Source organism: Achroia grisella, unplaced genomic scaffold, assembly GCF_030625045.1.
Source record: "Achroia grisella isolate CSIRO2021 unplaced genomic scaffold, CSIRO_AGI_Agris_v1 utg4223, whole genome shotgun sequence".
NCBI lineage: Eukaryota > Metazoa > Arthropoda > Insecta > Lepidoptera > Pyralidae > Achroia > Achroia grisella.
This window is the reverse complement of record NW_026712852.1, coordinates 389,340-412,851: the sequence shown is the minus strand read 5'-3', so window position 1 is coordinate 412,851 and position 23,512 is coordinate 389,340. Positions and strand designations below refer to the sequence as shown.

Genomic DNA, 23,512 nt, shown 5'->3' with positions numbered 1-23,512 from the left:
TATTTCTTTTTTTCGAGGTGCTCCACTGCAAATAAGCGTTGCAGTGACACGCTGCCGCACCATCTCAGTGGAGGCCTTTTCAGCTCATAACGCAATATTAGGTTTTAAGTATTTTTATATTTTCACTCTATATTATGGTATGCTGAATACATTATTTATTATTATTATTATTATTACAGTTGTCTATTATCTACGCTTTCTGGCTTTTTTTTATTATTATAATTAATAATAATAATATTACCTGCAACCCGCTCTTGCTTTGCACGGGTGAGCAGTGTAGGGTATTGCTGTAGTGGTGGTGGTGTGTTACATTGTAGTTCTATAAGACGACTTTGACTTTTTTGTAGCGTACAAATATAATTAATATTATTTGTCACAAAGATCAACTTATGAGAACATACTCAAAATAAGATATGGTAGACAACCCTTATCACTCAGGGGTATAAAAAGAGATAGTAGCCGATTCTCAAACCTACTGATTATGCATATAAAACTTCATAAAAATCTGTTTCGGAGGAATATGGTAACTAACATTTTATATATAATATGAATAAAGACTCCACCTAACACAACTTGCACTTTAACATGTTATTATTGATAACGAATATTTTTTCTGTCAATCTAATCTCTGTGATATGAGTATCAACCAAGATCACATTAAATTACATCACAACACGATAATAATAATAATTGACAGTTTATTTTGAGCCAGGTGATTTTTTTGAGTACCCACCTCCAACAGATATGTTAAAATCAGATAAATAGTGACATTATTTATTTTATCTGAAAACTAAAATATTATGGCATTAATAAATGTAAGCATAGATAAGATAATAATAATGTAAACTAGGTTTGTTACCGGTGTATTGTTTACACACCAGGTCATATTTTGTGAGGAACGTGTTTATTCTAAAAAACTCGACTCGACTCGACTCGACCGATCGTAATTTTTTTGCGTGGTAAACGAACGACCTTTATTTCTAACTTCGATGAAATTTTGGTCTTGTTCGATCAAGCTGTTTTGGAGGAATATTGTTACAAAGAGTGCAAATCTAAGATCTCTATGAACAAGAAGAGCGTCCCTAAAATCGTTCCGCGCTTCGCGCGCCGCTCAATTACACTGATTAATAAACTAGATATAATACTCATCAATAGCTGAGTATTATCACCATCATCGGTCAGGCTTTGTTTAGGACGGTACGCCATGTTTTTGCAGTCTTGCTTTTGGTGCAGTTATCTCATTATTTATACCACAATTTATAATAATCTCTGAATTATAAGTAGTAAATTATCACCGAAACAACGACCGAATATAACGAAAATAACGATGATATCTAATGGCTAGTCATTACTGCATTAGGGTGTATTCAACAAACAGTACAACATGGTCATCTCATTGTTTACAGATATCGGGGAGCGCGTGGCGCGGTAGGTGAGCGATGCGGGCGCGGTGGGCGTGGGTGGTGGCATGGTGCGCGTGCGCCGCGGCCGCGCCCGCGGAGCCGCGGGCCCCCCAGCCCGCCGTGCCCGCTGCTGGACCCGCAGCCCCGCCCGCCTGCGACCCCCTGCTGCTGAAAAATCCACCGCCCATGCCTCACGTATGTCTCTATTTGTACCGCCAGGCACTGGTCGCTTTTCGGTAAAGATGTTAAGCTACAGCTCCTGCTGCTGAAGAATCCACCGCCCATGCCTAACGTGTATCTATTTGTATCGCCACGCACACATAACAAAATTTTGTTTTATTTTAATAAATCTATACATATAAATAAAATTGTTTTACCGTGCAATTTAAATTAATCCGAGAGATACAAATAGGTTGCTATGTGAAGTTTAATTGAAATCAGCCTGCCTAGTGGTTCAGAGAGTTCTTTTAATATAGTCTAGTATCGACCAAACGTATTTATGTAGTTCAAACATTATTGAATTACATTAAAACATATAAATAAATTTTAATTTACAAGAAACTTATATGAGAAGTTTTAAATCTAATTAACTCGGATTGCAAGCGAGTTATCGACTCTCGGGTGGAGTGTCAGTTACAAAACTCGATAAAATCAATTTGAATATTTCCAAGACGCCCTGTCAATGACTAGACAGGATTATTTTAAGTATAATTAGAATAAAGTAATAAGTATTATTAGAATAATACTGTAATTAATGGACAGGAAGCTATTTATGAAAATTTTATAATGTGGTTTAATCTAATTACTAGGATAACTTTAGTGGCGTATAATAACAAAATGTTTAACACAAGACAAATCGGTTCTATTTAAAAACTGTCAAAACATCGTGTTTCGTTGTTTTGACATATTTTAAGTAGATAGCAAAGATATTCTTGTGAAGTGTCGAGGATACTGTTCTTGTTATCCTTGTGGGAACTCAATCAATCAATGTCATGGAAATGGAATTGAATTTTAATCTAATAATATTCTGCTTTAATATTTACTAATACGGTAATTAGGTACTATTTAGTAATATAATGCATAACTAAATAAACTTTAATATACTCGTATTTATTCATTACTATATACATACTTGCATTATGCATCCATATGCAAGTCATACGTCCATTTTAACATGGAAATTAATGAAAATTTTGATTAATTACTGTTTATGCATTCTTGTTGAGTTTAAATTGATTAGGAGTAACTGTTTGCACTGAAACTGAAATGCACATAACTTGCAGACCTGGATGTATATATACATATATATATGGATATATCTGTAATATACATTTGCACTACAACATCAATAAATAATTTGTTAAATAATAAATTATAGGTGTAGGTACTGTATTGTCCATTTTCTTATAGAATTTACGCGAACATGAAGCAGCAGCTGTACACACGGCGCGAGCGCTGGCCGAACTAGTAGAACAGGGTGCAGCAGACGAGACTCGTGCGGCTGCACTAGCTCGTGCAACTGCGCGCGCGCCCCTATCGCCCCCACCCGCAGCAGTTGCACTGGGCGCACCGCAACTTCATCTTGGCGTGCTCTTCATTGCCGAACCTCCCCGTCTCATCGTTTTCCAACAGAACAACTCGGTCACATTACGTCAGTTCTGGAGGACGTTGGCTTCGGCCTGGAATGCAAGTGCCGTGGTGTGGTCAAACGCGTGGTTCTCGTGTGACGACTATGATTGGGGATGGTGGGGTGGTGCGGCGGCAGCTCGTGGTGTTGGGGCCGCGAGAGCTGCGGCTGCGATATTTCGACGTTGGACAGCATTACCTTGCGAGGATGCTATGCACGAATGGTTCGGCGGGCCTCCACTCTGTGATTCTGGTACTACTGACTGCGAAGCTTATCCAGCGCAAAGTTCTGTAGAGAGGAAATTAGAGGTACTGTTGGATCATTCTAATTTGATCTTCACTTTTCCAATCCAATCTAATATAATAAATCGTTAATTCTTTTACACTTTCACTTATAAATCGATCATAATGAATTTTGATACAGAGATAAGTAAGACCCTGGAGACAGTTATAGATTATATTTATAGTCAGTTTATTTACTTCAAACTTTTAAAAATTATTCTTAACTGTGCTTGCGGTTTCACCCGAATGAAATATAGGCTATGTGTTATTCTGATGTATGATAAGCTATATTACTTAGTTTCACCAAAATCCGTTCAGAAGTTTCTACGTAGAAGAGTAACAAACATCCGTCCATCCTTCCATACTCACAAACTTTCGCATTTACAATATTAATAAAATACTTATTGACAACTTGAAAAAGATGTCTTGATGTTGGCAAATCAACAGCGAGAGCGAAGCGGGTAAAAGTATAGTGCTAAATAACATTTGATTATTTGTCGGCAGTATCGGTGTAAGTGTCGCGTAGACCACTGGCACGCCGGTGGTAACGGGTGGTTAAGTGGCAGTATACTGTCCACGGATGACGGGGACAGTCTTACGTGCATGCCATGCGGGATGGGCAGTGACGCCGTGGCGTGTATAGCCGACGTGTACCGGGCGGTGCTATTGGCTGCCAATCTTACTGGGATGCTCATATGCCTTGTTATTGGACTCATAATTTTTAAGAAAAGAAAATGTAAAGTAAGTTAGTTACCTTAACAGTGGTATAGACTTAGTGTTTCACTAATTCGTATTTTCTAATAATATAACAAATAGAATTTACCAAAGAGAGAATCGCAATGGCGACAGTTAATAATGCCTCTTGGGATTATTATCAAAACAATAATGTGCATGTCGCTTGAAAAGAAACTATTATTATAATAATTTAAAACATCTATCATGAAATTTATAGCATAACTTTTCTTCTGGATTACAGGCAGTGGCAATGGGAATGTGGACGGTGCTTGAAGTAGTTTTACTCGGTGCATTACTTATGTACGCTTCTGTAAGTAATAATTGATACTCTCCCAATAAACACCGGTACATTTAAACTCTGTGAGGCACCACTCAAATAACAAGTAAAAATGTGTAACGTCTACACAATTTTTTACCTTATACATAAATACGCATACCATATCTAGATACGCAGGTATCTTTATTTTTCTATTCCAAATTTTCCTTTCCACTATTTCCAGCATCCATACTTACAAACATTACCTCTTTATTATAAGACTGAGTATAAGAGTGTAACTCATAAGATTAAACATAACATTATATGTGACTCTAATAACTGTTGTTTATAAAATAGTATTATCTCAGAATACTTCACTCAAAACTAGTTCAAAGCTTGCTTTATGTTTACTAGATAACTGATAGACCATTAGATTTTTAATGAACAAACCCATTGAAACTCAACTACCAAGTGTACTTAACCGCTAGATCACCATATCTATTTTAATAACTTACTTTCTTGCTTTCCAGGCGGCATCCCAGTATATATCGGTAGCACAGTGGCGGTGCGTAGCAGGGGCTTGGTTACGAGAACTGGGATTCGTAGCGTGTTACGGCTCTGTTGTTTTACGGCTATGGGTCTTACTAGCAGAGTTCCGCACTAGAAAAGCACATCGCTGGACACCCAGAGATTCAGAAGTAGGTAACTTTACTAAACTTTTTTTATGTACCTTGAATAATAAACACCTGATGTTAATTAATAAATAAGGCCTATAAAGGCTTATATCTAAAAAAATCGTAATGGTAAAATGGAAAAGGTTGGAAGAGGCCTATATCTTTAATTGGATACCCAAATAAAAAATGGAAATGGATAAATATAATTCTAATAATTATTGCATACTAATAAGAACTTAACAAAAACATATAAATAAAGTGAATAAAAATTGTCAGAATAAATACAAATTAAATAATAAAATGTATATATATATATATATATATATATATATATATTTATTTATTTATATCTAAACTGTAATTAAAGTTAGACAGACTGATAGAATATGCTTTATTCGTATTGTACAATGACAGAAATATGTACGGTTAATTTTTTGGCTACGGATAAGGCTTTATTGCTGAAAGAAATATATTCAAGATATTTATATAAATGGCAAGCAAAATAATGTTAATCATAATAAGAATTTAATTAAGGACGGAATAATGTAAATACAAAAGAATGGGTTAGAATATACGTTTCATTATAATAAAGTGCTCTAAATATAAAGATACACCTTTCTGTTTACGAATAACTAAAAATTAAGTGCCAACTTTTTTTATTTAATAATTTAACATTCCATCGTTTGGTAATAAAAGATGAAATTTTTGATGTGATATCTACACTATGTCATCCTATTCAATTTCAGGTACTAAGAGTAGTTGGTGCGATGATATCCGGCGCAGCGTGTTACTTGGCTGCGTTCACTGCAACTGCGGTGTGCGATGATGACGCCGGGGAGTCGTGCGCACGCGCAGCATGGCACCACGTCACCGCCGCAGCTGAACTGTTGCTACTGACGGCGGGGGCCAGAATCGCTTATGCTGCCCGAAATGCAAACGTTCCATTTCAGGTAAAGATGCCATAGAAATAAGTAATTATGCATTAATTTACTAAATTTGTAAGCTATTCTTTACATTTTGCAAACCGCTTTATTTCGGCAAGAACCCTCGGGTAGCTGGGTTGTAAGCCCTTTAGGGCGGGAATTAATTTACCGAAGGAAACTGAACGAAATAATTAAACTAAACTTAAACTAAGCTAAGTATTAGTGCCGTACTTGGGGTAATTTTTTTTGGGATTTAGGAATAGTGTTTTTAAATATTTTTGTAGGAGCGCGGATGGCTGGCGGCGGCGCTGTGCACGGAAGGCGCATGCGGGGCAGCCTGGCGGCTGGCCGCGCTGGCAGGCGCGGCGCCTGAGCGCTGGCCCCTAGCTGCAACCGCTCGCGCGCACCTCTCATCTGGCGCCGCGCTCGCCTGCGTGCTGGCGCCACGGCTCTGGCATGGATACCGCGCCAGATCACTAGCACAGGAGGTCACTACTCACACTATTCATTATACTACTAGCTGTCTCGCGCAACTTCGTCTGCGTATTTCATTGCTGTTTTGCTCCTATTTGTCGTATCGTAATGTTATGTAGCTTAAAGCCGTCCTCGTTAAAAGGACTATCCAACACAATATATTTTTTTAATTCGAACCAGTAGTTCCAGTAGATTCCTGAGATTAGCGCGTTCAAACAAACAAATCTTCAACTCTATAATATTAGTAGGTATATAGCCACCGAAGTTAAAACTAGAGTAACCAGACGTATCTAAACTCAGCGCAATTTTGAGACTACGCGATAAAGACTAAAACCTCCTATTCATTATTAATTATCAGTATAATCATAATACCATTCATTATAATGATATAACGATAGTGGCATAAAATAGTATTGCTATTGTGAATTATGACATTTTTAATGTTGTAGGAAGATATTTTTTATTGATTTTTATGTTTCAAAGATTTTTAGGAATATAAATGTTTTAATGCATATATTTGTATTTATAAATTCTTAGGTTCCAGCTGCGATTTCAAACAGTGGAAGAAGGTTAGGACAATTGATGAAAACAGCAATATGATAATTGTATAACATACGATAATTCTCAGGTATCCCGTCGAGGACCAGCGGAGGGATTCGGCATAGAAGGTGAAGAAGAGCCCACATCTGAAGAGGTCAGGGCTGAACTGAAAAGGTTGTACGTTCAACTAGAGATTCTCCGTAACAAGACACTGAGACGAGACAATCCGCACATTAGCAAACGAAGAGGTGGTCGAAAGCCGCCCCATCGACGGTTTTCCTTACAGGTACCATTAGGCAATGATACTCATACTATAACATGGTAACTATATGTAGTGTCCCTGTATATTTGATAGTAGTATGCATTTTATGAAGTTTATACAGTTAAACTTAAAAACTTTTTAAACGGTTTACTATCTCAATATTTTATAAATTATAATATAATTGTACTAGTTTACTAATTTATGGACCTATTTACTCATAAACAAATTAACACAAGTTTTGTAAAGATAAATTAATATGTCTACACTGGTACTGTTTTCTTGTTATTTTGAAGTGTACTTACATTACTAGGTTTCTTAATATGATTGCAATAATTTACATATATTATATTAATAAACATTACTTTAATATATACATCGTAAATTACATTTTGTAATTTATCTACGTGATTGGCACAAACCATATGATCTTGTTGATTTATAGGTAGGATTATAATTAATTTGTTTTAATTTTTACTCTAGCTTTATTTCTTGTCTCATCCATATTTGTTGTTATCTAATCTTAAACTTAAGCAAATATGATTTGTACCTTAGTTATCTCCTTAATACTTGTAAACTTTATTTAGTTAACCCTGTCCTTTCTTTCTATCTGTGAGCATTATTGTCTTTTAGCTGCCAACCTTGTTAACCTTAACGTAGACTTGAACGTTGCATCTTCGCTATGAAGTATGACGACGTAATATGATATTAGGTATACTTTCAACCCTTCAGTGTCGGTGTACTATCTTCATTCTCATTAATTAAATGTTTCATCTTCCATCCTACTCCAACTTTAGAAAAAGGGCAGTCGTGAAAAGGTAAGGAGGTGTAAATTATATCGCATGTGCACTGGAGTGGAGCACCCGCATGACCCCTGTGGATGTACCGCCTTGCCCCCCCCCCCTTGCCCCGCCCTTCTGCCCCCTACACCCCTGTAGCGACGTCCTGCGGCTCAGCGGCGACTCTGGCACCCAGCCACACCACCACCCCTGCACCGACCCCAGTTGCAAACACGAACCTCTCTGCTATGTCTCAGATGTCTGCTTTCTCTGTTACTTGGAAAAATATCGGATTACTGCAGGATGGCCACTATAATTGGCGAAAATTCGACATTTTACTAAATGCGTACTCATTTAAATCTATCGCTAAATGTAATTTACGCCTGATTTCTGGCTTCTCCTCACGCTGAGAATATTATGTGCAAGTGCAAATATTATAAAAACAATTTATAGGTCGTCTAATTCAACACTCGCTTTAATCCCTGCCTACAATGCATACCACACTCTTGTTAGATAAGAAACTTGTTGATTTTATAGAAAACTGATATTTTAGAGGACACCTATGTAGCAATTTCAGGGGTTCATTAGAAAGTATTTATTCGTGAAAACTAGTGAAATGAATAAAATGTTATTTGTGTATGAGTATAAATGAAATTGTATGTTTCTACTATTTGTGACTTTAAATTTGTCTTGGTAAAATTCAGATACATATTTCAGTCAATAATATTTAAGAGAAATTTGATAAAACTACTTTTAAGAACATTTTATCCTCTACTTACATGCTTTTGAAATTAAATCGCCAAAGATTCTAGTATCAGCATAGGTGGCCTTACAGTAAATTTCAAAAAATCAATAAGTTTGAATAGTGAATCATCAAAAATAAACGAAATCGTCCATAACGCAATGTAACTGTTCAGGCTCTGCAAGCGCGGCGGGGTGCAAAAGGAAAAGGGGGAAGCGCGAGTGCGGTAGAAGCGAGTGAGGCAGGCGACGTGTCTCGTACTCCGGAGGACTCGGTATGCTCCGCCGAAGGACCTTCGCACTACACCGACGGCGACACGCAAGCGTGATCGACGACCGTGCCTCACGGACACTATCACGACGTTCACCTCTAGACCATACAGTATATTATATCAGATTAATAAAACAGTTATTATTAAAATGAACTCCGAGGAATTTAAAGGTTTCGTAGATCGATCGACGAGATCCTATTTGTCGCAAATTTATGTAAATCACGTATTTGAACAAACACTAATAATCATATTAATGTAAACTTTGAGGAATTGAAAGCTTGCGTAGACGAGACGAGTTTACGTATTTGTCACTACATTATATCAATCACGTATTTGAACAAACCATGTCGTAGACTTGCTAAAGAGTCTACGACACGGTTTGTTCAAATCAGTCTAGACGCATTAATTTGCAAACACTAATAATCATATTACAGTAAACTCTGAGGAATTAAAAGGCTTGCTTAGACGAGAATCTACATATTTGTCGCCACTTTATGTCAATTGCGTATTTGAACGAATTTGTACTGTAGACTTTGTAGCAAGAGTACACGCATTAGCTTGCTATTTTACTACATACGTAAAATAGCAAGCTAATGAAGTTCTATGAAACAAATTCATATTTGCTGTAACGTTAGACAAATGAAACGGAAGAATTGCTCACTGGTTTTCTTTGGAAATGGCTTGTAAGCTTTAAAACAATTCTAATAAAATATATTGGTTCAAGTAGGTTGCTAACAAGACATTCATGTCATAAAGACTATTTAAGAAACGTGTGTGATGTGATGTGTTATGATGTGAGCAAATTCATATGGATATATGTATTTTTAATTTATTATCATAATATATAAAAATCCTATCGTCATCTGAATAGTAAAGGAGCTGCTCTAGCTAGCCAATAAAAAAGGTAATGTACATAAAATGCCTTTAGTTTCTTTTACTACAATGATAAAATTTAAATTTTGTATGTAATATTGTTGTATGTACAAATTTATAAAAATATACACGTTAAAAATGCTGTCCTAATGAGAACCTTATTCCTTTTGATGTGGGTTGAAAATGTAACCTATATTATAATAGATTCTTATCGTAAATTGGTTAAGTCTGACCAGTATTCGAAGACAAATTAATGACCGTGATAACAATCTCGAAGTCTAAAATAAAAATTAAGATACTAGATATAAGGATTACAAAATATAAAGGCTAATTTAATTTGTCGCTAGTCTATTATTTATTACGTAGATAATTGTTTATATAGGAGGAGAGTTAGTACAATAATTGAATTATTACGTATTTTTAGGGAATAGCGGTGATATTTTATACCTGTAGGTATTAGCGAGTGGGTTCATTAATGTTGATAAATGTATCCAGGAAATGGTGTTGTTGCTGTTTGATAAGCTTTTTTACCCCGCATAAGTAATATCTTTATCGTTACATATAATAAAATCGTAAACTCGTGACGAGGCGAATACTGTCTGTTTGTCTGTTTGTGTGATATTCTACGTTAAACCGAACGGAGGAATCATAATGATTTTTTTATATGTTGTTAAGGAAATTTAATAAAATACCTACATAAATTATTAATATCATCTTAATAATTTTAAATACGCCGTCTTCTATTGTTAATAAAATAATATATGAAGTCACGACAAACATACACGCAGACTAAGGCGAGGGTACCACTAGTGTTGTATAAAAATGTTTGAAAGTTAAAATTTATATAAAAGAAAAATTTATATAATTTTACGATATTCATTTTTTTTAATAAATGTAAACCATTCTATGTTGTCTGTATATTGATTAGTTATTTTATATCTTATAATATGTGCTCATATATATTTATTGTTTGCAATGGACGTACAAAATCATAAAGACTAGCTAGGTAGATATATTATTAAATAATCATCCCCAAAGCCTTTGCTGAAGTTGAAATTTGTTCGTTCGTTTACAGACACAATACAGATGGACAACTAATAAACAATCTCATTAATTAGGTATTAAGTCTGCCATGTATTATACAATTTTGTGGCAAAAGAATAAAATGCATAAATTATTACGGGCCCATTGAGCATGCAACAGTTATATTGTTAGTTTGTGTTCAATTACATTTTACCCTGCCTCCCTCAGCAGGTCGAAATTTAGAATTAATTTCCAAATTTTAAAAAATATGATTTTGATATTTCAGTATACGTATTATTCGAATGTCAACATCTGGTATATATATACTCTTATTTATATAAATGTATATTATCAAATGTACTTAATGGGCCATCTAAAAATTAAGTTACATGTATTTTATGATTTTTTTTACCTCTTGTCACAGTTGGTTACAGCCACATTTGTGAGACAAAATGTGTTACCTTACTATTACATTATGTTATCTATGCTATTACTATTGCCTACAAAAGAATGTAAATCATAAGTTATTAATTTGTGCTTTAAGAAAATTTAGGACCATTAACACTCCTTGTCGCACAATGTGACGCTTTGACGACCCTACAAACCCCTAACATATGACGTAACTTATCGATGGCCCCTAACATTATTATGGGCTGTACGCCAGCAACAGCTCAATGTGCTCAAATTCCTCCCTGTTGAAGACTTCTATAATGGTTAAGGTAATTGCGTTATGAAGCCTAGTGAACGCCAGCTGCGGCTCGGAGGGTGTATTGAGGAACGGACACTTTCATATTATTTTTTATTGATAATAACAGACGTTTTGTAAATAATTTTAATGTTCATTTCAATTCTTATTTATATAATTTATAGTAATAGTTTCTCTACTGGTCACCAGACGTCGTAAACTGTCGTAAACGTATTACTTTTAAGTTCATTTCCGTTCTTGTCAATTTTTTGTCCAGTGCTCACTAGACGGCCTTGTAGAAACGGCGCTATAAATTTGTTTTGCTTTTAATGACATACAACTGTATGTACTACACAGTAGGCAAATGTTTAAAATAAATTTCCCTTGGCTTTTTAATACAACTTTCCTAATCAATTAGAAGTTTTCGGCCTTGAGGAAATGATTGACGAAATTACGAACTAGATTTATTACAGTACAAATATCTAAAATATTAAATAGGTACGTTTTATTATCTTATTGCGACTTGTGAATTTGCAATGCATCTGTTTTTGTTTTTGTGCAACTGTTATTGTAGTCATGAACAAAGTTGACTGAAGTGAGATGCCAAAGCCGTAATATGTCCACGTCCTTAAATAATTAATTAAAACTGTAATAATATAAACGTTAATTCAAATAAAGTACAAGTAGAAACAAATTTTACAATTCTTAGAGCATATACATATACATGTTAAGTATCGGTTTTATAGGAGTAGGTACGATAGTTACATCAGCAAATTAATTTTGCATATAAAAGAAATGTGCCTAATTGCTTTTACATGTAATTATACCTAAATATTTATTATATACAAATACATTAAAATACGTATACAGTAATTAATCGTTGTTCATAAACTTAATAATACACGAGGGAGAAATATTATTCCTACATAGTTTTATTTAAATATGTATTTTTATTGGGTTTAATATTTTATATAATTTTATGGTTTCAGTTATTTGTTAAACATTGTATAAAAATATCTCATGTCGCCAACTCAGGTGTCTGATTTTTATAATTTGTTATAATTATTTTTTAATATATTACGGGTATTAGATCAAAAAATGTAAATATAAAATGAATGGTTTTGGATGTATGTGCAGCAGCCCCTTTGTTTCCTTATAAATACTACTTATTGTTTAGCTTCGTTTAATGTTCGAGATGAATGCGGCATCCTGAATTTAAGAATATTATTATTGTAATAATACATATTCTTTATTAAATAAATGACAATGTTCGTAGCTTGAGGAGTTTTATTTGAATAATAGATACCTACTTTAACTGCTAAATTATAAATTTACATAAAATGTCATAATATAAAGACAAGACAGATCTTATGTTACAGTCCGTCACATTATCCCCATTTAAAAAAAAACACTCGCAATAAAATAATAAAATGCTTCATCCCAAAACTCTATTAAAATTTTAATTTTCATTGTGAATACATAAAAGCGTGAATTGTGGTACTTATCTAAAACTGAAATACTTATTTCCCCGTAGGCACTTGCGTAGCAACCTCGTAGCATAAGTAGCCTTGTAGCCTATTAAAAACATTGATTATATTTACTGCCAAAATGGCAAGCTGGTTGCCATTGACACGATTTAAAGTTAATGCGGACGTATCCTAGCAACCGCTAACCGGCATTACCCAATGAAATAAACAAATCATTGTATTTTGTTTTTATTGCGCTTTTATTATGATGAAAATGTCGCATTATGCTGTTACGTGGCAACAAAATGGGCCACTTTTCCTGGAGGTAAACGAAATAGTAGCACGTCGTGCATTTAAGCTTAATATATTAAAAATAATAATGATAATGTTATATATAATGAGAAATATATTAAATTAATTTAAAAATTGGTGATTTCAAGTGTGAATATGTTATGAAGAAATGTCAGGTGAGAAATCTTTATTAATGATATATTATATATACCCATTTATTAACAGGTGGTTGCTCATCTATATTTATAAACTATAAATATAACTATAATTTGACCCTTAGTATATAGTACTAACTACTTAGTATATAGTAGTAATACCTTAGTATATATACACATGTTTGTACTGTTAATTTTTATGAGACGTACAACTGTTTAAAATAATTTTTCTCACATAAAAATACAAGCGTGAAAATAATCTACAATAATTAATAGGTACATAAGTAGCTACCTCTAAACATACTTAATAATTGCGAATATGCTTATTCTATCGGTTATAGGCATATTTAGTTGCAGTATCAGTAGTACTAGTAATGCACATTGCATTTGTTTATAAAAATATAGTAATTTAATACTAACGTGCATAAATTATTTAAATGTCACTAATCAAATAAATGCTAATGAACTTGGTTAGAGGTAAATTGGAGTTTAAGTGCTCAATTATTTAATTAGTATTACACTATTTCTTTAAATTAAATATGTATCTAATAGGAAATTGGAAAATTAATAGGTACAATGAATTCGTACCTTCATTTTTGTAAACAATGCATTATGCATTGGTGGATATATTATCAAAATGAAGGTACGAATCTAGTATGCCAGGTAGGTACGACATATAATGTAGATGGGATAAATGATTTAATTTCCTTTTATCACTTATTTCAATCTACATACATGTTATTATACTAACATACTAACTAATACATATAACCCGCGTATATATAGATATATATATATATTAATTACTATAGTGTTCTATCACTTTCTTTCAAATTAAATGAACTTGTAAGAAAAGAACAAATCAGAACAGTAGATCAAATAGGTTTATAATTTTGGACTTAAATAATAAGCGGTTAAATCGCAGTGATTACTTGAATAGCTCACTTATAGACGCCATTTTGATCGATATTAGTAATCGTGTACTAAATGATCACAATTGTAAGTAGTTTTAGAAGTGGTATTCAACAACAACATATCTGTTTGGTCTTTGTTATTAATTTGGAGGTGAGACTTGTTTTAATTCTAGTTCACTGAATGTGAACTGAGTGTGAATGTTCAAATCTTTCCTTGTGGTTAACTCAGTTCTTGATATTGACAAAATGTAATGTGTATGTATGTTTAGAACCGACGTGGTAGGGGAGAGCCTACTGCCGTCTGGGAATTAGTTGATTTGTTATCAGTTTTTCCATCACCACAAAGTGAAACAAAAATAAAAATTGGTACATAATTTTATTTGATATTGGAACAGACCTAATTATGTCATGTGATTTTGAATTTAAAAACGCTTTAGTCGAATTAAGATGAGTAGGTACTGTTTTTTTTATTGTTTTCTATATATACAAATAAATGAATGACATACTTTCTTATTTACCTTGTTTCTGTCTTTGAGGATTGTATTTACATATCCACATTTCGTTGAGTAGAGACAAGAAGGCACCTATATGTGAATCCAATGTGACTATGGACGAACTTATAACCATGTTTAGAATCCTAACATATGTAGGTGAATTAATATACGGAACCCTTGCGTGATAGTGAACGTTGGTACGTAAGTGCAGAACATGCAATAAATAGTTCCCGATGCAAACATACATAAAATACGAGTAGGTGTGTAAGGCATGGAGTAAACCGATATATATAGAATAAACTATAAACTAGCGATCCATCCCGGCTTCTCGCTGTTTGGTTAATTGCAAGTTTTTTTTGCAGATATTTTAAAATAATATAATGCCCATGTTATACGCTGACGGGAATTTCTTTCTTTATAGATAAAATAATTAATTATTTGATCTATAGAAAGAAATTTCCGTCGTTTTTTTTTAGAAATAAAAGACAGTTTATTTAGACTTACATCATTACTTTAGATAATACACGTAGGTTCTTTATAGGTTACCTACTCTTTTACTCATCTGCGTATTGTATGCATACATTGAAAAATTCCAACAAGATTAAAATATCTTAGGCACCAAATATAAATTTTTTGGATACACTCATACACACACAAACTTTTATATATTTGCTAATATATTATACATATTATAAACTTGAAAGTGTGTCTGTCTGTCTGTTTTTTTTTTACCTTTTTACAAATGAACGGCTGAAATAATCTTAATGAAATTTGTTATGGAGATATAAGGACGAGCATAGGCTATTTTCTATTACAAAGTAAAATCTAGATGGGAAAAATTGTGCTGAAGAAGAAAAAGTCGCGTGTAACAGCTCGTACCTATATATAAGTATTATATAACTTAATAGTTTTTTGCATGGACTAACCACTTTAATTACAATACATCACATGTGCGATTACAAAAGATTAGGAGAAAAAATTCCAATCCGCCAATCGATTAAAACATGTATTTTTTTATGGAATTGCATGTATGGCAACCGTTATCAATTTCATGTCGATTTAAAATACAAATAAGGTGTTGTTTATATTGACGTGTTTGCGATTATCTTACACCTATAATATAAAGTATAGACTTAGGTATTGGATACGAGTATTTCAATCGAACACTAAATATAAGGCAATAAACCAATGTGGCGTGTTTCACTAAACGGTTTTCCTTGCACATTGGCGCACTTATCGGTAAGGAATTGCCGGCAATCTAGCTTTCAATCTATTTTAAGTACACTGTTAGTTTCTTAGAACACCAGTGCACAGGCATGGCGGCACATACCGACCAGTTGGAGCATACAAGCATATATAATCGGGATCCTGATGGTAAAATATCCGCGAAATACTATAAATATTTATCACCTAAAAATTATATAATGAATAATTTTTTTTATTATATAATGAATAAATTATCCAATTTATCTATGCTGTAAATGTGTTTGTGATGGTGGTTTAAGTAATCGTTTGCCCTCCATTAATCTTACTGATATCATAAACGCGATAGTTTGTGAGTATGGATGACTGTTTATTATTTTTTCACGCAAAAACTACTGAACGAATTTCAATGAAACTTTACAGTAATATAGCTTATACATCAGAATAACATATAGGCTATAATTTAAAAGGATATTATGTAAATTGGGCGAAATATAATGGTAAAAGCCAAATAAGTATAATGCAGACATAATTAAAAAATAACCTCTCATAATAGGTAAACTGAAAACCAGCGCTGAACATAAGTCCAGCAATAACCGAGTTTGCAAATCTTTTTATAAAAAAAAAATGTATAATTCTATAACTGACAATGTTATTATTTTTATTATTATTATTATATTGACTTCAGAATATGTAATATGTCAAATATACATAATTTTTATTTATCTACTGTGAGCTGAGCTGTGTGTGTTCGAGAATTGTATAGTGATTTTAACATTTATTTTTTAAAGAATAGTATTTAAATTAAACTAATTACAGCTCACGTGTTAATATAAATATATTACATGAAATCAAATCAATTGAAATATACCAGAGGTTCGTGAAGTAAATTACGTATAAAGAGTGTTCAAATATATATTAACGTAAAACCAAAAAAATATGCAACAATATTAGGTACGTAGAATACTGGCAGCATTTTATTTATTGGGTTAAAACAAACAGGAAGTTAATGTTATGTCTCCAATTTGAAGCATTAGAACTTCGTTTAAATTAATTACGATTTTTTTATTACAATATAGGACTCCTAACCTTTTAGACATAATAAATAGCTTGTTTATTATAAGCAGCTAATTGTTCTTAATTATGTAAATTCCCAGCTTCAAATATGATGTAATCTGGATAAATATTATTAATAATGGAATACTGTTCTTTTATATCTGTAGATAGTGAAGAGAGTGACGGGGAAGGAGGTCTAGGCAACTTGAATCGACTGATAGTGCGGCCTCCTGGTCAAAGTGGTAAGGCCAAACGCGGACAGTTATGCTTCGATGCGGCCTACGAATGTGGTAACTTAGGTAGAGCTGACTACATCACTGATTTAGAGTACGACCTATTCATTAGACCTGACACGTGCAGGCCGAGGTGTAGATTCTGGTTTAATTTCACTATCGAGAACGTTAAACAGGATCAGGTAGGTTTTGGTATTTTAAATAATAATAATATGCCTGAACCATTCACACAGCGCTATCTAGTTCCCACACTACCCAAATCTTGTGTTATCGGTACTAGACAACTTATAGATATACTGAGATACAATTTTTGTAAACATATACATAATATGCATAGAAACACCCAGACAAATATATACAACCATACTGATGAATACAAATGTTTGTACCGTGCAAGGAATCGAACCCGCGACGATCGGAAGTAAAGCGCTGTGGTAAACCGCTACACCAACGAGGCCGTCAGTGACTAAATTTTTCCATTTATGAAGGTTTTAAACGTCTTGTTTTACTTCCAGAGAGTTATATTCAACATAGTAAATTTAGGAAAAGAGTATACTTTATTTAACAGTGATATGACGCCGCTGGTGAGATCGACTTCGCGACAAAAATGGTAAATAATAAACCTGTTTTAAAAACACTAATTAGCCTAACAATAATTAGACTTTATATTTTAAATTAAAAAAACAAACGTAATAAATTAATTAGTGTTTATTAAAACTATTATAAGAACAGTTAAATTGTTATTAAATATTAAAAATACAAATCATACCCTTATGTAGGAAACCAAATTTATTAGTCAGCAATGCATAAATAAATTTATATTACAACTTCACTTAAAATTGATTCTAAAATAATAAATATATGTTAGAACCCTATATAATCAAGTTATATAAATGTAGGCAACGGCTACCCAGACGATTGCTATTTTACCATCGATCGCTGGTCCATCGGGGACGCAAGATTCTCAGCATCGCGTTCGCATTCGATCGAGAAGAGGATATTTATCAGTTTGTGTCTGCAGCGCCCTATTCTTATTCGAGACTACAGAGACATCTAACATTATGGGAAAAGAAGGCTCAAGGTTTCGCCACTAGGGAAAGCATAGCCCAATCCACGGTAAAGTTTTTAACATTTACTTAGTTACTGATAACTTTTGCGACTGTGGTAATTAAATTTATATGCAGTTCATATATGTCCTACTTAATTTATAAGAATTTGGGTATACCCACAAGTAATATTATGTAGTAGTAGATACCACACCATTTTAAAAACATGAGATGAAACTATAAGTAGAAATGAATGAATTGTTACATTCATAGATCTCAGTATTAGTGTTGGAATGGTAACAATGAGAGGATGAAGTATCGATAAATCAGAAGGTAATTTTAATGGAAACCCAAATTTAATTCCTGTATTGAGTTAGTACGGATAGCTGCTAAAATCAGTAATAGTACCTAAGTAGTAAACTACACGACTCTTATTTGAGTAAGAATAAAATTTAACTCTATTACATCCCAATAGTGTCGTAAGAGGCAACTAAAGAAATAAACAGCACATTGGTGTAATAAAACAAAAATATAAAACACCCTGCACCAAGCCTAATAAAACGTGGTAATAGTAGACTAAGTTTTGTCTAAGAATTCCTTATACCTTTGCCTAATAATAGGTAGGTAGGAACGATAAGGCGTTGTTACATCTTTTAATTATTTACCTATATTTATAGAGTATTCATGTAAAGACACGTTAGAAGAACTTAATTGTTTGGAATTTTTTTTTATTTACATTTCCATAATAATATGATTATGTGGATGTACATATCTATATTGAATATTGATTATCATTTCCTTTAAGCAAAAACGTCGTATCGAACTCATTACAATCGGAAATTTTGACTTCAAAGAGAAGGAGAGAGAACTAAAAGAGGAACACGTAACGAAGAGTAAAGTAACTGATGCTAAGAAACGTGCTGTACTTATATTATCTAGAACACACGGTGGGGAGCAGCCTACTTCATTCATATGTCAAGGTATGAAGGATGAGTCATACTAAGTTTCCCTGTGTTATGGGTCTTCTAGCTGACTATCATTTCTATGAAATATAAAACAATACAAGGTATTAAATAAATCAATTTAGGCAGGTATATAGGATTTTTAATAAATTCAGTTTTATTGTTTACAGGATTCCTTGATTATATGGTCAGCTCATCAGAGAAGGCAGTTGCCTTACGTAATAACATAGTTTTACAGGTTACATATATTTTAATGTTTATGATTATAAAATTGTATATTACAAATATTTTTTCACAATTTACATTTAAGTCCCTATACTCTATCCTATGGTGTCTAGGTAGTTCCGATGTTAAACCCGGACGGCGTGTTCCTCGGCAATCAGAGATCAGATCTGTTTGGTTCGGACCTCAATCGATGCTGGCACCGACCCACGACATTCTCGCACCCTGCACTCATCCCTATTAAGGAACTTGTAAAAAAACTCACATCAGAGAAGGTTTGGATACCAATGTTTAATATTTTACTTCTCAATACTGTAGAGACTAAAAATTATTTGTTTTTGACTGCAATGTCATGATTAATTCATGCTTTGCTCGTAAAAAGGGGCTTCTTTGGCCAACATTTTGTACAACTTCTAAATATTGCAGATTTATATTTATTTAATTGTAATTCCAAACTGTAATAATTGTAAGCATGCAGAATATTAAATTTGTAAAAATTATTCTTATTACTATCGATGTCTAGTTTTCCTTTCTTTTCGGCTAAACTTATAGATAGCATAACAAAGATGTTATAAACGTTACATATAATATTCATTTTTGCTTTTACTTATATTTAAAAAAGATTGTCTCGAAGAGATTGCTTAGAAATATAATATTGCGTGTTTTGTATTAGTTCATGTAAATTCATTATATTACTTTCTGTAGGTATCTGGCGCAATAAAAAGTATAAATAAAGTAAATAAATTAAATCCTTCTTTACATTTTCTTTGAATGTTATAGGCAAACTACATATATTTTCTTTTCTGTTATTCTTGCCACGTGCGCAAAACTGGCTATATCTACTATGTTGTCTCGTGAGGTTATCAACGATTATATTTGTAATCTGTTGCAGAATGTGCAATTGGATTTCATTATAGATATCCACTCTGATATAAGTCATGAGGGTGTATTTGTTCGCGGTAACTCATATGATGATGTGTACAGGTCAGTGTTCCCTCCAATATCACGTTGAGCTTCATAATTATCTAACTACTGTTAATAAGTTATCTTAGCTCTGCTAATGGTACATACAATTATCGAAATTAGTCAATTTACTTTATTTCATCTGTAAAACGCTTCCCGCAGGTCATTCACATTACATAAAAAATATTAATTGCTCAAATTCGACAATTAATATATTAGATTACTTTCAGAATATTGGTATATTCTGGTAAAAAATTAAAAATAACTGGTATGGCATACAATCAAACTAACGGGTGTTATATCAAACTATAAATGGTAATAGTCTTCTACAGCCATGAACACGATATTGCGTTATGTAATGCATGTGGTACCAGGATTTACAAATCGAGCTATTGACAACAATAAAATAAAAGACAAAAACTATATTCAATAGTTATACAGTATTAAGACCCAATGGACATAAAGTTACAACTCTAGCTATTAGAAAAATTGTATAAGGTGATAAAAATAGAATAGTAATATTCTTTATTAAAATAAAATTGCTATAATCACTTTCAAGTATTTTATATTTTTATTCTACCACTCATTCGGAATGCAGACTAATCATGAGTAGAAAGCGCTTGCGTGTTGCGCTTTTAAATAAATATACTTCCAATAACAAGTGCGAGGCATGCGATAATCACGATAGAAAACGCTATACACCACACACAAAGACTTAGCTACCTCTGTATCTCTGCGAGTACCTCAGGTAGAACAGCTGACAGGAATTAGTAGATAAAAGAAGATATTGTATACTCGCCCTATGTAGTGGGAATCGTGATAAATACTATTATTATTTACAAGGTTTGAACGTCACGCGGTGCTGCCTAAATTCCTAGCTGCTTGGGTGGAAGCCTGGAGACCAGACGCCTGTTTCTACAACGCAGACTCAGCGGTAACAGGGAGCGCGCGACGGACGCTACCCACTGGCAGTGTGGACGCCTACACTCTGCTGGCTTCGATGGGTGGACGAAGGTTCACTACCAGAGGACCCTATGTACATTATACTGAAGATGCTTGTATCCTTTAACATTTAATAAATAATTAATTAATCGAAGCTTTTAAAACAAACGGAACCGTGGCCTATTGGTTTAGTACCTACATTGAGATTTGTATGTCGTAAATTGAGTGATAGTTCGAAGCTAACCAGCCAATATTGCGTGTCTAATTGTTTTCTGACTTACTCTCTTGTGGTAAAAACATCATTAACAAATAAAATAATTATGGTCTCAATTCGTAGTTGAAACATATTAAATTGTTAGTGGATATATACAACAATGATTTAAATAATATAACTTAGCTGTATGTACAGATGCCAAAATAGGTAGATCTCTGGCGAAGGCTCTATGCGATTACTACCGCCACGCAGGTGTAATCCCGCCGAGGGTCAGCCTCACAAAGAAAAAGGAGTCACGCGGGCGTCGCAGACGCAGGCGGCCAGTCATCGAGCGAGAGAGGTTAGAATAAGGTGTTATTCTACACAAGCTGATCCTCTCAACTTAGTCTGTATCATACTTACACAATTTACATAATATCTTTTTTAAATAAGATATAGCGTATGTTAATTATAATGATTACCATAAAGGTTCATCAAAATATACATCTAACTACGGTTTACAATTTTCAACAAACTTCTAAAAGGCCTGTCAATTCGAGTCTCTCATAAATTTTATAAAATGCGAGTTTTTAGATTCAACCTTAATATTGCGAATGAAATCGGTTCTGTTGTATTATGTAAAATAGTCATCACGGAAATTAATTGTGGTTTTATTTTATTTATATTTAAAACTATACTGATAAATCATCAGGATGATCATAGCCCTAACCATGTGTTGGATTATGGTGTGTCGAATTAGATCACAGAGTTCGTCTCCTGAGCGGCGAGTGCTGGCGGCCCGCGTGGTGTCTCCGCCGCTGCCAGCTGCCTCGCCTCCGCCGCTGCGAGCGCTGCCGCCGCGCCTCACACACTCACGCCATTCGCGGCACACCGCCGGTACTGGCGGCCAACCAGCCCGCCTCCGGGCCGAACAGGATATTCACGTTATACTGCCTCTTGTTACTGGTATACACTAATAGCAACACTACTACTATACTATAAGTACTATTTATTTATATTAATTGTTGCCCAGTAGTCGAAATTCAACCACACTAACACTAACAATAAACAAGAGTATACATAAAGTGAGACTATATAAGGATTAAAACATTAATTACAAAGTAGTTTATTTGTTGCGAACAGAGCGCGTAGACATTTTATAGAACTCACGGAAACCAGGAATAATATTACAGTTACTTTTTTGTTTTGTTATAATCATGGCTGATGTTGATGATGATAACAAACAAAAAACTTGTTGTCCACTACTGGACATAGGCCTCTCCCAAGCCACTTCACTGGGCACGATCATCAGCCCTTCTTGTCAAATCTTTACCCGCAACTCTACGCATGTCGTAGCTCCACCTAACTACGCTACATTTTGCAATTCGTGGTCTTCACTCTAGAACACATCTACACACTACGTTTTGTTTATACTGAACTAGATTCTAAAGGTTCTCATTTCAGGTACGGCTGTTAGAACTCCCCGGCTTGCTGTCGTCGATATGAGCGCCTACATTCGATCTCCAACTAGTAACTTATTCAACAAATCCAGAAACAAAATAGCCAGACCACCACGTCCATCGCACCCAAAATATACCAGTGACGAATATGATACGCATGAATCTGATTCTTGAATGCATACAGTTCATACAGGATACGGAATGGTTCAGTGTTTACCTGACTATGCTAAGTGCACCATTAAACAATGTAGTTTACTCTTTTTAGCAGTATATGCATTCATCAATTTTCAAAATCAATGAAATTCATGAATTATTCTAAATGGTTTATAACAACCAAAGCCAAAATATTAGTTAATAAATATTATTG

At 33.8% G+C, this 23,512-nt stretch overlaps 2 protein-coding genes across 2 annotated transcripts in view; both read left to right on the top strand.

Moving 5' to 3' along the window:
- Positions 1-11,831, top strand: part of LOC131844906 (probable G-protein coupled receptor 179) — a 61,715-nt gene extending 49,884 nt beyond the window's left edge. Inside the window, exons 2-11 of the mRNA XM_059193892.1 lie at positions 1,407-1,598; positions 2,814-3,338; positions 3,816-4,052; positions 4,288-4,356; positions 4,833-5,000; positions 5,723-5,926; positions 6,184-6,387; positions 7,002-7,199; positions 7,970-7,990; positions 8,869-11,831. Coding sequence (XP_059049875.1) covers positions 1,440-1,598; positions 2,814-3,338; positions 3,816-4,052; positions 4,288-4,356; positions 4,833-5,000; positions 5,723-5,926; positions 6,184-6,387; positions 7,002-7,199; positions 7,970-7,990; positions 8,869-9,021 — 1,938 coding nt within the window. The 5' untranslated portion in view covers positions 1,407-1,439 and the 3' untranslated portion in view covers positions 9,022-11,831. The remainder of the gene's footprint in view (positions 1-1,406; positions 1,599-2,813; positions 3,339-3,815; positions 4,053-4,287; positions 4,357-4,832; positions 5,001-5,722; positions 5,927-6,183; positions 6,388-7,001; positions 7,200-7,969; positions 7,991-8,868) is intronic.
- Positions 11,832-13,396: 1,565 nt separating this feature from the next.
- LOC131844895 (cytosolic carboxypeptidase 6-like) lies at positions 13,397-23,363 on the top strand. The gene is made up of 12 exons (XM_059193880.1): positions 13,397-13,478; positions 17,292-17,539; positions 17,873-17,967; positions 18,257-18,473; positions 19,209-19,383; positions 19,536-19,603; positions 19,704-19,862; positions 20,480-20,571; positions 21,394-21,608; positions 21,902-22,046; positions 22,446-22,651; positions 23,150-23,363. The coding sequence occupies exons 1-12, from the start codon at positions 13,472-13,474 to the stop codon at positions 23,317-23,319; spliced, it is 1,797 nt and encodes a 598-aa protein (XP_059049863.1). The 5' UTR covers positions 13,397-13,471; the 3' UTR covers positions 23,320-23,363.
- The last annotated feature ends 149 nt before the right edge of the window (positions 23,364-23,512 follow it).